This window comes from Apteryx mantelli, chromosome 6 (assembly GCF_036417845.1).
Source record: "Apteryx mantelli isolate bAptMan1 chromosome 6, bAptMan1.hap1, whole genome shotgun sequence".
In the NCBI taxonomy this organism is placed as follows: Eukaryota; Metazoa; Chordata; class Aves; order Apterygiformes; family Apterygidae; genus Apteryx; species Apteryx mantelli.
Genome location: NC_089983.1, coordinates 25965451 through 25980245, shown reverse-complemented (window position 1 = coordinate 25980245; position 14795 = coordinate 25965451). Strand labels below are relative to the sequence as shown.

General features: G+C 39.4%; 1 protein-coding gene across 4 annotated transcripts in view; it reads right to left on the bottom strand.

Moving 5' to 3' along the window:
* The window catches only part of CHN1 (chimerin 1), a 105569-nt gene that overhangs the window by 28514 nt on the left and 62260 nt on the right, over positions 1 to 14795 (bottom strand). For all 4 annotated transcript variants that reach the window (XM_067299028.1, XM_067299030.1, XM_067299029.1 and 1 more), the window contains one exon: positions 3257 to 3334. In XM_067299028.1, coding sequence (XP_067155129.1) covers positions 3257 to 3334 — 78 coding nt within the window. The remainder of the gene's footprint in view (positions 1 to 3256; positions 3335 to 14795) is intronic.

The following is a 14795-nucleotide window of genomic DNA, read 5'->3' as shown; positions in this document are numbered from 1 at the left end:
TATAAAATACAAAAAGCCCAAATGCACTTTAAAAAAATCAAGTATTTTTAATATCCACCTCTCCTCCTGAGGAATATGCATTAAAAACTCAGTCAGATCTGCAATTTATAAATCATCATCCCTTTCTTTACTTATGGAGATTAATTTAACAGAATTCAGCCCCTGTGTATTTGCATTTGAGATGTGCTCATATCAGACCATAACTTCACAATCAGGAGAATATTATGGAGCTTGAAAAGATCATTATCGGCTAGCTCTGCCTGCAGAGCTCAGAATCACCCCCAGTGGGTCAGGCTACCCACTCGAGGCAGAAGATAATTCAAATTCCAGCAGATTTAAACAAGATTAAAACCTCTCAAAACCCAACCATGTCAGCACTCCTAGCAGAACTGTCTTTACATTCTTCTTTCAAACAACCCCCCGAGCAAAATGTAGATTAACAGAATTAAAAACAACTTTTGTGTTTGTCCTTTCTCTAGGCGTATTCACAAGTCTCCAGTTGGTACTTCTGTGGAGGACTATTAGTATACGACTACTTCATTGCAGCATTCCTCTACATGATTTAAAGTTTGCTAGAGGCAACAAATTTCTGAGGGTTTAAATTCCACCTATGTCCCAATGCCTGGTATTTCTACCCGGCTGGTGCTGGCCTTCTAAGGCACCTAGTAGACGAGAACACAAGGTGCAGAGACTGAAGGGGAATTTCAGTCTCCTCATCTGTGGCCAAGTTTCTTCAGCATTTTGCATACCCCAGATCATCTCCCCAGTGGCTGTTGCTATGTTCTTCTCTTTTCCAAGACAACAGTACCCGGTGTTGGGGATTAACGATGCTCTATCTCTCCTCCCTCTACTGGGATGTTATCGCATTTTCAGTATAAAAGGATTTCTAAGACCCCTCCACTTCTGTGACTAATCAGAGAAGCAAAGGGTTAAGGGTCCTCATCTGTTGCCCAGTGCTTACATAATGAAGAGAACATCAGGCCTAGGGGCACCAACTAGTGGGTGTCCTCCTTTTTGCTGGTGGAGTCTCCGGGGACTGCAGTCACCGTAGGTTAGCTGAGAAATATAAATTTATTTAATTTGTTTTTTTTTTTAATTTTAAAAGTCAAGCTCCAAGAAAAGGCCTGGAAAAGAATCTGGGACTGACATTTCCTTCCTTCCTACATGGGTGACACATTTGCTACTTGGCAGGCAACCTAGGATACTTATTTAGACATTTTAAATGATGACATCTATACATTTGAGAAAAAAAATCTGACATGCAAGGAATGATAAAGCAGAGAATCACATGAGCTACTGATGGCCATTCATTTCATATCTATAACACAATAATTATGAAGGGTTTATATAGTTATTTGCTTAAATGGGACAGTGGCCAAATTTAGAGCTTGTTAACATCAGCAACATTCCTTTAGCAGGTAGGCTGGTTGCTGCATACCCTTTAAGACGTAATGGTTTTGTTCTGTTCTGTTTTCTTACAGTAAAAACTACCTGTGTAAGCTGACTCCATTTTACTGACTTGAGAAAACAGTACTTTAAAAGATATATTTTTCTAGCAGCTGTATGTATAAGAGAACTACAGTACAACTATTATAAAGAAAATAACCTTTGTGGAAAGTTTGTGCTGCATCTATGACTTTGGATCAGTCTTACAGTTCATTTTTGAAAAAAGGATGGAAAACTCACAGCCTCAAAACTTTCCAGAAACTGTTTCCAGAAAAAACAAAAACAAACAAACCAAAACTAATGAAAATCAGGTTATCAGATTATTTTCAAAACAGATGTGTTTCAGACTGGTAAAGGAAAGCAACTACAGAATAGAGATATATGCAAAATTAAATACATATTACCCTACATACACTGTAGTACATGGAAAATCAGTATCTGTGGGCATCTGCAGGAATTATCTTCCAATTCTAAGGAAAAAATCAAAGTTGCGAGGCACTTCAGGACCTTGTGAAAATATGCTTGGGATTTAATTGACAGCCAGCAGGATTATTTTGTGCCAAGTGTTCACATTAAATGCTTTTTTATATAGCATTTTGTACATGGTTTTCAATTTTGTGCTTTACTGAAGAACTCAAGTCAAACAAAACATCCTGATCATATAAAGTTTCCAATTTTAGTGGTCATCTGAACTCAAAAGCCAGAGGGTAGTCTAAATAAAATCAAATGGACTGTAGGTAAATATACATGTATGCATATGTGTACATTCACACATACACGTGTGATGGAAATCGAAACTGAAAATAAGAGATAATTAAAAGATGCTTATATGATCAGATGCCTATATTATATTAATGATTTCCCCTTGTCCTAAAATAAATAAAACAAAAGCTACATAAGAAAAAACACATTTAAGGTAAAATCTAGGCTTCAGGTAATATATATGAAGTTTGCATTGTCGCCTGCATGAATTCAGTAAAACAATAATTCACTTAGTTTTGCAAATAAAGACTGCCTATTATGCGATGTAATTTGACTGAAAAAGGTTGAATTACCAAATCCTTCCTGGTCACTTATTACAGATACAGGCACAAAACATGCATATATTGTGTTGACACGTGTCTCTCTTAATAAAGAGTATAATTTAGTTAAAAAAAATTAAAACGATGATTAGAAGCTACCAAAAAGACTAGGCAAATTTTAGTAAAACAAAAGGTAGTTGCAAATGTCAGCAGCTCTAATAGCCCCATGGTAAGCCATGCTCCTTTCATCACAGTCAATTCATTAACACAGGAGAAAAGCCAGAAACTAAGGGAAATGCAGACCATCTGCTTAATCCAGATGCAACAGAACATGCTTCTTATATCCAAAGCTATTTACCAGTGACAAACTGGGATAAGTTTAATCCTCTAATCAAAGATCTAACAAAGATTTTTCAACATCATAGCATCATAAGTAAAACTGAATTAAAATAAAGAAATTGAAAGAAAACTTTCCCAGTTTTTCTCAATGTTAGTATCTCTCTCTCTCTTTCCTTATAAAACAATTCTAATTAACACAGATATCCTAGATACAGCAAATAATATCAAAACAAATAAATGCATATAAGCACTCAACAACAAAATCCTCATTCTTTTGCTGATATGTTTCAAAAATGTCTAATTGGCTTAACTGGCAGTAAGATTTAATTGAACTATTTAAGTTCTCAGAAACTGCATATATGTTATTTCCATGCAATCCTGGACTCATTTTAAAATAAAAAACAATAGGCTCTGTACCTTAAAAATAAATAAGTTGCATAATTTCTTACCTTGAAGTTATGAATCTTCTCATATTTTGGAATATGTTCGTTTTCTTTCAGAGTTGCTCTTCTGACAAGTGATGTCAGCTGCGAATAAGCAAAGAGTTTAAGAGGTTGCCAGATTGTCACAGATGACTTTTGAGAACCCAGTTTCATCCCCAAGGCTGCTATCAATAAATCTTGTTGACGGCTCTCTTGTTTTGAGTTGTGAACTGTAGCTCTGTTAGCTTTTTGCCCTGACCAAGACTCTTTGGATGGCATTTTGGAACTGACAGGAAAGAAAAACAGAACCCTGTATTGATCTGTACTCTGTACTTATCGGACTCAATTTAAAAAATCAAAAACGAACACTCCTGAAAGCTATACCGCTCGGAAGAATGGCATGATCATCACAATGTACTTTTTGTCAAAAGGCTAACTTAACGAGACAGGTTCTTCTTGCTGCTGATTTTTTTAAGGGGATCTGGTCTGATCGTGAAAAACTTAAGGGTCTGGAATACAGATAAAAATCGGAGTCAGTGACAGCGTGAGCAAGCCCAGAGCCTCTTCATCCATTTAGCAAGTCACGTTACTTTTGACTAAAAGACGCATTTCTAAAAGCTCAAGCTTCCTACTCAAGAAAGACCCTGATGTCCATTTTGAGTGAGCACTGCTGGCATGCTGCGTGCGGAGCGGGGCGGTGCAGAGCAGAGCAGGGGAGGGGAGGGGAGGGGAGCGGGGCGGGGCGGTGCAGAGCAGGGGAGGTGAAGGGAGCGGAGCGGGGCGGTGCAGAGCAGGGGAGCGGGGCGGTGCAGAGCAGGGGAGCGGGGCGGTGCAGAGCAGGGGAGGGGAGGGGAGGGGAGGGGAGGGGAGCGGGGCGGGGCGGGGCGGGGGAGTGGAGTGTAGCGAAGCGGGGCGGTGCAGAGCAGGGGAGCGGGGCGGTGCAGAGCAGGGGAGCGGAGCGCGGCTGCTCCGCGGCGCGGGGTCCGGGGGTGGCTCCTGCGGCCGGCGGCGCGGGCGGCAGCAGCCAATGGAGCCCAGGCGAGCGGGGGGCGCCGTCTGCCGCGGCTCTCCCCCACCGCCTCCCCCCGAGCCTTTCTTGCTGGCTCAAGGAAAAATATCAGCAGGAGGATAACGAGCAATGAATGAGTCATGCGGCATTACAAAATGGCATCTTTTTGCATCCCAAAGCTAGAGGATTTCAATACATTTTCAGAGGCGCACACGCAAGGCTAATACTGTGAAAGGAAAAATCAGGAGACATTAAAGAAAACAGCTCTCTTCTGCCCTCCCCCCCAGTCTGACGTGGGCATGGCACCTGGAGGTAAAGCTGAGAGTAGCTCTGGCATCAGTTAATGTAACTGCTGATGCTCATTGTTCATCCTTTAAAATTACATTTTTCAATGTTTTTCATATAAAAAGATGCTCATCAAACTCACGCCATGTGACAGCCTCCTCTTCTTTCAGTAGAGATGAGCACAAAAGCCTCTGGAAGTTCTTTATACCACCCTTTCCACCAAAGACCTAAAACCAGATTTGCTATGGCACCTCTCTTTCGGGATATATGCACATTGACAGAAGGTGACTGACAAACAGTCTCTAATCAGACTGAAACCTACGGCCTGGACTGATGCAACTGATGAAGAAACGTGCACAGCACAGGACCATCCGGTCCTTGCGAGCTCTAACACAACCAAAGGAAGCAATATTTCACACAAGCCTAATTAAATCGTTGAACTTACTGCCACAGGATGCAGCAGAGGCCAAGGTACAACGGGCTCAAAAGGGATTAGATGAGTGCCTGGAGGATATCGATATCCACTGGGAGCTATGCATTGCCATCGCCCAGCTCAGGAGGTCCCTATGGCTGCTGACAGCAGAGGGGTATGCCGCTAGGACCACTCTAGTCATGCCCTTTTTCTTCTAGTTCTCTCCAAGCATTTGCTAACAGCCCTTGTCAGAGACAGCAAAAACGGACCTTTGCTCTGACATACGTTACGCTGTGGGACTGACAACATTCTGCAATGTTCAGGACTCAGGAGGGACCTCTCCATGTATACAACTGGCTTGTGCAACTAGCCAGAGCGCAACCCTCCTCTCCCTTTCCTTAGACTGCCTACCTGCAGCACCACACTCTCCCCTCTTCAGCAGAGACGACGGAGGTATTTTTATCTCTCATGACTCAGTAACAACCAAAGACAAGCAGTTTGTCGCAGGCTTCTGGGTGGAAGTGGTGTGCGTTCTGCAGCTGCATCACAGTGTTACCATTTAGCTCAGTCCTGCAGATAAGGCTCAGCAGAGTAATGCTCTTCCACAGTTTCCTTGCAGGGCCACCAGCACCCTCTCTATGGGTCTGAAAAATCTACAGGGCTTCAACATAGGAGCAGGTTGCAGGGATTTTGGTTCTACAAATACGCTTCACCAACCACTGATTTGTACTGCAAGTTAATAGCTAATAAACAAAACACAGGCTATAGGTTTTACAGGATGAAGCTGTCAGCCCTTAGTGGCTCATATGCAGGCCTTGGGAATATGTGACGCAGTTCACGGTTTCCATACAGACAGGAGGTGGTTAATAGGATGTCGAAACCTGCTTCCAAACTATTTGCAGGGTTGGCCCCAGCCACCGTTCTGCTAAGAAACTACTTCCTAATAGTAATCTCAATCTGCCTTGCTTGGTTTTAACCACTCATTTCTGCTGCAAGTGTATAGATGGTCTTTTCTCACATTTCCCTGCATATCCTTCTATATATAGTATAAGTCTACATTGCAATAGGAAAAAAAAAAAGAAAGAGGTAAACAGTAAGATATGGCAAAAACTGGCTGCAGCATTTAAGTGGAAATAGTGGGAAAGTACAGACAGTAACTCAGGGGAGGAGGAAGTAGACAGGCCTTTGAGCTCACTCGCTCCTTTCTCTCAAGCTAAAGTCACTTCAGAGTTCTGTTCCCAAGCACTAAACAGGGCAAAAGTCCTCGTGGAACAACGGACCTAAACCTGACCCAGAAGAGCAGAGTCATCCTCTCTGAAAGGCAAGAGAACAGGTTCAGGAAGCAAATTGGGAAGTTCTGGAAACGTAATGATGTTACAGGTTTCCTTGGAACCCTAAAATTCCTCCTTTTTTCACCCAGTGTTAAAGGGAAAAAATAAATCACCAAAACTTCATATTAGGAAATAAACTCTTTGAACATTGAACTTGTTGGAAAACAATATATGTCACTATTGAAACAAGCCTACCATTTTTAAGAGTACATTTATACTCAGATCCTATCAGAATCACACCCTTATTAGCTTTTGTATAACTTCACTTAAGCAGCAAGATAAAGCATTCTGAATTTTCCTTTCAATCTTTGGTAAAGTGCATATTTGTGTTTTGACAATCGTCAACTTCCTTTCCCCTAATTTTGAAGAACTGATTTATTGTCAATTGCACTTTAGAGTAACATTAGTAGAAAATGATTTCTGGATCCTAGAAAATTAAATCCCAAGAATGCCAATAAAAGGTAAGCAAAACCACACAACAGGGAAAGGTCATATCTCATGGCTGTAATTATGAAAATGCTTTATAATCTGAAAGGTTATAAGATTGTGAATTTTAATTCTAACAGTAATTCATGTTAGAGTAATCTAACTAAGACTGGTTATTGGTTTTACATAAAGCCGCTTTACATTGTTCAGTGTAAAGCACTTTCTGGTATTTACAAATTTAGGAATACTGTGCATACATACACTTACAGTCCTTTACATGTGCTATATGCATTATATTTGTGCACGCCAGAAACCTAGATTAAAAGAAAGTTAGAGCCAAGAAGTTAGCCACTCAAAAGTTCTGAAAAAGAAAAATCTTATCTATTTCCCTAACATATTGTTGTAATTAAAATTTATCCCCATATAACAACTTTAAGATTACATAATTATGTAATTGCATACTCATTCTTCAGCCATTTCCTAACTTTGGGAGTTTGGTGCTGCAAGCTAATGCTCTTTTTAACACAGCCTTCATCTTCTTTAGTTTTGACAACTGAACTGAAGAATAAGACTTGTGTTGCACACACCTTGCTGACTGGAGTTTGGGTCACGCAGGTCCAGATCTTTAGATTAACAGGACCTGAGCTAATAAAGTAACAGGGAGCAAACCACTGTCCTTCAGGAAGCCCCACCACTACAGAGAAGAGTCGCAATCTTTCCCAAAGCTGTTGAGAACAAACAGATGAAATCAGAGACCTTGGGGGTCGGTTCAAATTCTGTGGGAAATGGGTCTCTCCTGATGTCCTCTCATGCCCAGGAGCCCTATTCTGTTGTTGTTCCCAGCCTGCAAACCTTTAGGTCCTGCTTTTCTTCTCACACCCTTGACTGATTCTTGATTCTACATCTGCTCTCCCGCAGCAGCTCCTACACTCCTACCATCCATCCAAGTCCCATCTTAGCAGCCCTTTTATTTTCCAGCAGTCACCTTCAGAACTTGCTCTGCCTGAAGTCTACTTTAATGGGGAAAATTATTAGATACTGGCTACTGTGTACTGAATAAAAAGGAGGGAGAAAAGTAAGAAGGAAGATCTTTTCCCTTCCACTTTTTTAAGTTTTGATTTTTTTATTACTTGTTTGTGACATGCATCTGCAATCATTTGCATATTTAGGGAGCAATATGCTGTGCAGACTCCAGAAGGAAGGAAACTGGAGGACTGTATTTCTTTAAATTAAATTAAGGATGTGATTTCATGAGATTGAGGTGAATTGAAAATGGAACAACTGGAAGTAACAGACAAGCAAATACTCAGAAAAGCACACAGTTTGAGCAGCCTTTTAGTCCTCACATTTTAGTGACTTAAACGAGCACTAAAAAAAACAAAACCAGCAATACAACAACCTTTAAACCAAGCCAGATGTCTAGAAGTCGTACATATGGACTCAAGAAAAAAAACCCAAAAGACTATAACTTGCTATTTCAAATGTTCTCATTTGTGATAAAACTTCAATCACAAGAATATTTCAATCGTGTCCTACAGTGACACCACTTTCTTTACTTTTCCCTTGAGAGTAGTCCTTTAGAGCGTTTTAAGTAGTCCTTTAGAGCGTTGTAGAAACAGCTGTTTTCTTGAGCAGTGTTTGTTCTAAGTGTTATTTGGATAATATGTGTATATTTTCTGGTACAAATCTCAGAATCAGAAGTCTTATTATGAAGACTCCACAGAAATGTTTTTAAAGTCATCCATGGCTTGCAGTAAATTCTAATTAGTCATTCTCTGAGCTCTTTGAAACAGTCACATTATGTAAAGTTTAATACAGTCACACAATTCAGGCAGCATCAGACAAATTCTCTCTCTAAAAAGGCAAATCAATGCATTTCCCATTTGTTGAGTAATAAACTAAAATTACTCCAGAAAAAAACAGAACATTCAAGAGTCAGGTTAGCTCACAAGTCCTAAAATGCCCAGGTCAGACTTGATCAGACATCCTGAACTCCATGTGCATTTCCAGTATAAAATGGTTTTTAGTTTCATGACCACCTGTCTTCTCTCTCAAACACAGTATCATGTTTTCTTCAGTCTTGGAAATACACATGCAATGTTTTCATTCTCATATGGTATTTTCATGTTGTAATGACTAAATATGCCTTTATTGATTCAGACTTTATGTATAATACAATCTCTTCCCTCTAAGGAATGCATTTCAATAATAATATTAACCACCAGTTATATTGCATGCATTTTTTTAAATCAGAGATGATGCCCTATTGTACATATGTCAAAGAATGAGATATTTGACAAACAAACCTGGATTGCTATGCAGTTAGCCACTGTATGTTTTGTAGTGTTCTGTTTCACTGTATAGTGAACTTAGCCAAATGCATATGCTCAGAAAAACCTTTCTTGCCTGAACGCTTTATGAGCACATTTTATGGTCTCAGTACACAATTTTCAAAAGCTAATCAATCAGATAGTGAAACTAAGCCCATTTTCCTTCAATGCATTTCTTCTTGGAGAAGGTCTGTTCTGTGCTAAATATAATTTTCCCATTTCATTTCATTTACGGAGTTGTTCCATGGGGGGAAAAACACTCCAAAATTTCACTTTTTATTTAAAATTGGTCATAAGCTATTTTCATTTCATTTTTTTTTTTCCATTTATAAACATGCTAAAGATTTTCAGGAATAGCCTCTATCCACAGATAGACTGTGTGAGTGGAGGGTGGAAATAGTATAAAAAAAAAAGTTCAACCTGAAAGCTAACATTTCAGAAACTTGATGAATGGGACCATCGTGCAGTCTTTCCTAGCATGGTAATATTTCTCCTGCCGCCATTCCAGCATAGCCACATTTTCATGGCACATGGATAACATCAGGTTCACACAAAGCTCAGTTGTATACCGAGATGCTCATTTGACACATAACTCCTATTGAAGTCAGCAGAGTTACCCAGAGGTGAGTTTAGGTTTAGACCTGGCTGAATGATGAAAACTTACTGCTGAGCAAAATTCTGAAAATACTGGAGTTATTTTTTATTAAAAAAAATCTCCAAATGGACTGGTTTCTAATTAAATTTGTACTTTTTTTTCAGTGAGATACTTATTGCAAAAACTAAGAAATGGCTATTTATATTTTCAGACTTTTTTGATAAAAGCATATATAATCTCCAGAGCAAGCAATTTTAATAAGCATTTTTATATCTAGAACTTAAAACAGGTTTTAAAAAAGCCCTTTTAATTAAAACCTTAATTAAAAAAACTCAACCAATGTGTTGGCTTAATTTAAAGCATGACAGTTAAAAAAGAACATCCAAACAGAAGTTCAAATTCCTGAAAAAAATGTTGCCCAATATTTCCAGGGATAAGCTGTTAGAAATTACTGCAAAAAAGTGAATTAGTTTGGTATTGTACTGTGCATTAAAACTAGAGAATATTAACACTGTTTGTGTTAGGTTCATACTAATATGCTTTCCAGAAATACCTTGACGTACCCTTGTTTTCATGACAAGCAAGCGTACGCTTTAAAACAGACCTTTAAGAAAGCCAACATAACAGTGCTTTTTCTGTAACCTACTGATCACTGCAGCTGATTCAGATCTAGGACAGTCTGGCTTATTTTGTTACTGCTAGCGTGACTGGTTATAGATTTACTTCACGCAGTTATCAAGATGGGCCTTTTGGAAATGACAAGTGGAAACTGCACACTGGCAAAAAGCATCCACTATGACCATTTATCTCTTTCAGTAACAGACTCCAAGACAAAAGCAATTAACATTTGCTTTTCTGGATAGTGATACAAAAGCAAGGTACTTTTCAATGGCAAACAAAAAACACATTTCTTTTCTTAGGGAGGGGGGCTATTTTGATATATACCCATGGATCTAGCAATGGTAAAAATAAAATAAAAAACTCAAAATATCTCCAGTAACAAGTTCAGCTTTTGTTCTGGTTCAGGATGACTCTGTTAACATCAAATGACTTAGCATTTGGTGAGGTCAGGAAGTGGCCCAGCGTGTCCACTGATGCAGGAGGGGAATTTGAGGGATTTCCTTAATATTCCATAGACAAAAATATCCCCCAAACACTATGAGGGTTATGTTTAATATAAATGTCCCTCTGTTCTGCGTGTGGGTATGTGAGAATATGTATGTGGGTATGTGAGAATATGCACAGATAGGGACTTGGATGTTGCAACAAATAACGCTGCTCAACTGGGTTTTAAAAACAACAGGTACAATTTTGTTATGCTGTATAAACAGCCAGTAATAGATTTCAGCACAAGGTAGTGTCTGAACTAGATGGACCAGATGATGCTAACTGCACTCCTCGTGGGGCTCCTGCTTTTGTCTTGGTTCAGGCCTGGAAGCGGCTGAGCCAAGGAACTCCTCACCTACAGTCAGTGCACCACACGGACATGGGACGTCTCCCACTCCCCTGCCCACATCTGTTAAAGTAATCAGCGACTCCAGGCCTTCCCCTGGCATCAGAGACTACCAGCCGGTCTGTAAGGGGCAAGCAATGACTGTGGAACAAAAGCACAGCTGTTACCAAGCTGTGTGAGAGGGAGGCAGGATATGTCAATCAAACACCTTGCAAAAAGATAGCCAGCAAGCTAAAAACCAAAATCTTTTCATTCCTAACTCCTACTGTGGTGAGGAAAGTATTTCCCCACGGCAGTGGGTTCAAGCTGAGGTATCACACTAACCAATTTTTCTCCTCACTTTTTGCAGCTCATTATTACAGCTTCTTTCTTTCCTTGAGAAAACAAGCTGAATTAAAAGGGGGCCAACTCCAGCCTGATCTGGTAAGTACAGAGGGGACCAAGGGCAGGTACAACGTGGAGATCACCATCTCCCTGCCTCAGGAAGCCATAGCTGCATTGTTTCTGAGAGATAGGGCGTAAAACAGTCACATAAGCAAGGAGAGGAAGCATCAAGAACCAGCAGAACTGGTCTCCAGTAAATCCTTCAGATGAAGCCTATCTTTTACAGCTTTGTTTTCAATCCATTCCACCCATCCTTCTGTCCTTTATAGCTTTTTTTTTTTTTGATCCATTCAAGCTACCTTTCCTCTTGCCAGGAGCCTGGGCCAGGAAGGTGGTAAGCTAAATGGTGAATTAAAGCAGCTGACTATATCCCTTGTACTCCTCTCCAGGGAAAAGGCAGAAGCAGAGGAACAGAGAGGACTAATCCTACGCTTTAAGCCAACCACTACACTGATGGGCATTGCTCTGAGAGCTCTGTGTCTTGCAGCAATGAGACTTCGGGGAGGAGCAGCCAATGGTAGCAAGGAGGTTTGCCTAAAGAAGAGGCTCTGACCTTGATGAGCAACACGCAAAGGTTGTTCTGGAAAGCGTTTAAATGACAACGGTTCCCTTCAAGGAGTTCTTTCTATACCAACTCCTGTTCCCGAGCAGCTTCTCTATCTCGCTCCAATTTAATCATCATTTTCTTTTTCTGCTAACAGCATTGCATTTTCTTCTATTTCTTTGTTAGTGGCTTCTGTCTCCTGGCTGGCCTACAGGGAGCTGTGCCTCTGTGACCAGGACATGGTTACTGCAGTGAGGTGTCACTCCAGCAAAAATCACTTGACTTGTGACACTTTAAGGCAAATTTTATTCCAAAAAGAACTTTATAGTCATTTATAAATGCTACAAGACAATGTGCTCTATAGGAGTGATAATAGTCAAAACCTAATGCAAATTAGCAGCTGTATGAGTATTACTCTTTAGGCAAATGTTCTTTGTCAGTAATATACTACATTAAACATTGTAAGAGAAATTAGGCTGTTAGACTAATTTCTGAAACCACAGGCAACTGATGATGATTTATTTTTCATCTGACCCACACTGTTATAAGGATTTCCTCAAATTAAATTAAATAAAAGGAGAAGACACATCAAAAAACTCAACCAGACCCTTTGGTGAGGAACCTCATCTGTCTTCTGGCAATGAAATGTTGATGGGGGCCAAACTTTACAAAATATAAATAATTTACAACACTTCCTTTGTAATATCAAAAAGCATATTGTTAAAAGCAATTTTTAGAATAAAACTCTATACCTTTTTTGTAACTGAAAACATATACACTTAGGTATAACAACAATCATGTAATTCACAGGGCCTTTCTATTATTATATTTATAAGGGATTTTTACTCATGGAACAGGAGACTTGAATATTGGTATAACATGGGCAAGCACTATGGAAATTTCTTTTTATGTCTCATTAATATTTTCTTACCTGATGTATAATATTCATTTCACATTAGTCTTCTCTGGCAGTCTAATGTCTCTAATATTAGCTTTTTTTGTCCTACACAATAATTCAGTTTAGAATGATTCAGTACATGTTCTAATTGAAAACTGCAGCTCATTAATTTCTAAACATTCTTCATATTTTAGACTACACCTGTTCCTTTGGCACATCCTCTATTTTGAATTCATCCACTTCTTCCTGAATAAGCTATGTTGCTATGATACACACAGTTTCTTTCTTCAATATACTTTCAGTACATAGTCATACTTATTTAGCATAAATAAGACTGAGAGTGCAAAGTCTCCTAATCCTCTTTAATTAACACTTGATGAACCATGAATCAAGGTGAAAATAATTTCGACTCTAAAAGAATCCTGGAGTTGTGACACTGACATGAAACATTCCTGCAAAATTTCTAATGGTGAAATCATACTCATGGACCACCTCACTGTGGAAAAAAATACAAAATGTGCTAATCCCAAGTGTCTGTTAGCACTTCTTGCAGACCCTGATACCAATTTTCTAGCTGCACCCAGGTCCGCAGGCATAGCTGCGCCAGTGCTGTAGGTCAAGATCTACATTCATTATATACAACATAATTAGGCAGACTCAGAAAATGAAGCAGGCTGCTCATCCTTCAAATAAGTCTCCCATGTAGGCTCTTAGTATCCTTGCATAAATCTCTGTTTAAATGAGGACTGATTTAAAACCTGCAATGAATGAAACCAGAGTCTGGTTCCTCACTTTCGTCAGTGGAATTACACTCTGAAGAAGTCCCAAAGTCAATTTATCAGGTTATTGCCACCCATAAATCTCCTAATCCCTGATTCAGGAAGTAACACATGCCTAACTTTTTCACCAGGATAACCCACAAATTGATTAAAATGTTGAGAAAGGACTAGAATTAACTGGCAGAAATGCCTCCAGAACACCCCTGCAGATAGACTAGACATTAATATGCCTTCAGATTTCAAAGTAAGGGAAATCATGCTGAAAGAAAAATTTGTTCTTCTTTTAAAAGAAACATAGCATAGAAGAAAATTTGAAAACCACTGTGATGAGTGGAACTTATTAGACAATGGATTTTGTTAAATTATTCAGATGTAGTCCTCTGTCCTTTGCTTTCTTACACTGACCACTTCTATGAAAGAAGTTGCTGCCCTGGAAACCGGGTGGCTGGGCACTGTTTGCAGTTAGCTAACAGTTCTTCCTACAGCACACTGATTCCTGCTAGGAGCTGAAAAGAATCATTCTATACTGTTGACCAACATTCCAATTTTCTCATTTCTCCTTTTCCACATATGGTTTGTCTTTCCTATTTACTCCTTTTTAGTTTCCTAATTAACACTTATAAATGCCTCCGTCATGTGAAAATTTTCATGCAAGGGCAGGAAGCATCCCATTTCCCTAAAGGAAGCTATAGCTGGTAAAAATTCTTAATCAAGACAGGTATTCTAGAAACTATTGTCTCCAGTGGCCAAACTGAGCATCTTTGAAACAAATTTAAATAATGCCTTTATTTGAAAAATGGATCATTTTGAATACGGGCTGGCAATGCAATTCCCCATCATAAATTTGGGCTACACAAATTATTTGCCTTTGGGGCAGAAGCAGGAACTGGCAGGTGGCCAGCTTATACAAACTCTATCACAGTGGAGGGACCTTGGGTTGTTTTTTATTCAGCAAGTCTGTGACTTCTTTTAACATAGTTTTCAGGTGATGTCAACTTTTAGTTGAAATCTACTAGTCCTAGGTCCCAGTCACTAACTCAAAGATTTGGAATGTCAGAGACATATGATCTTCAGACAGGGAGATTTTCTTCTGAGGATAGGGCACATCAAAGATAAAAAA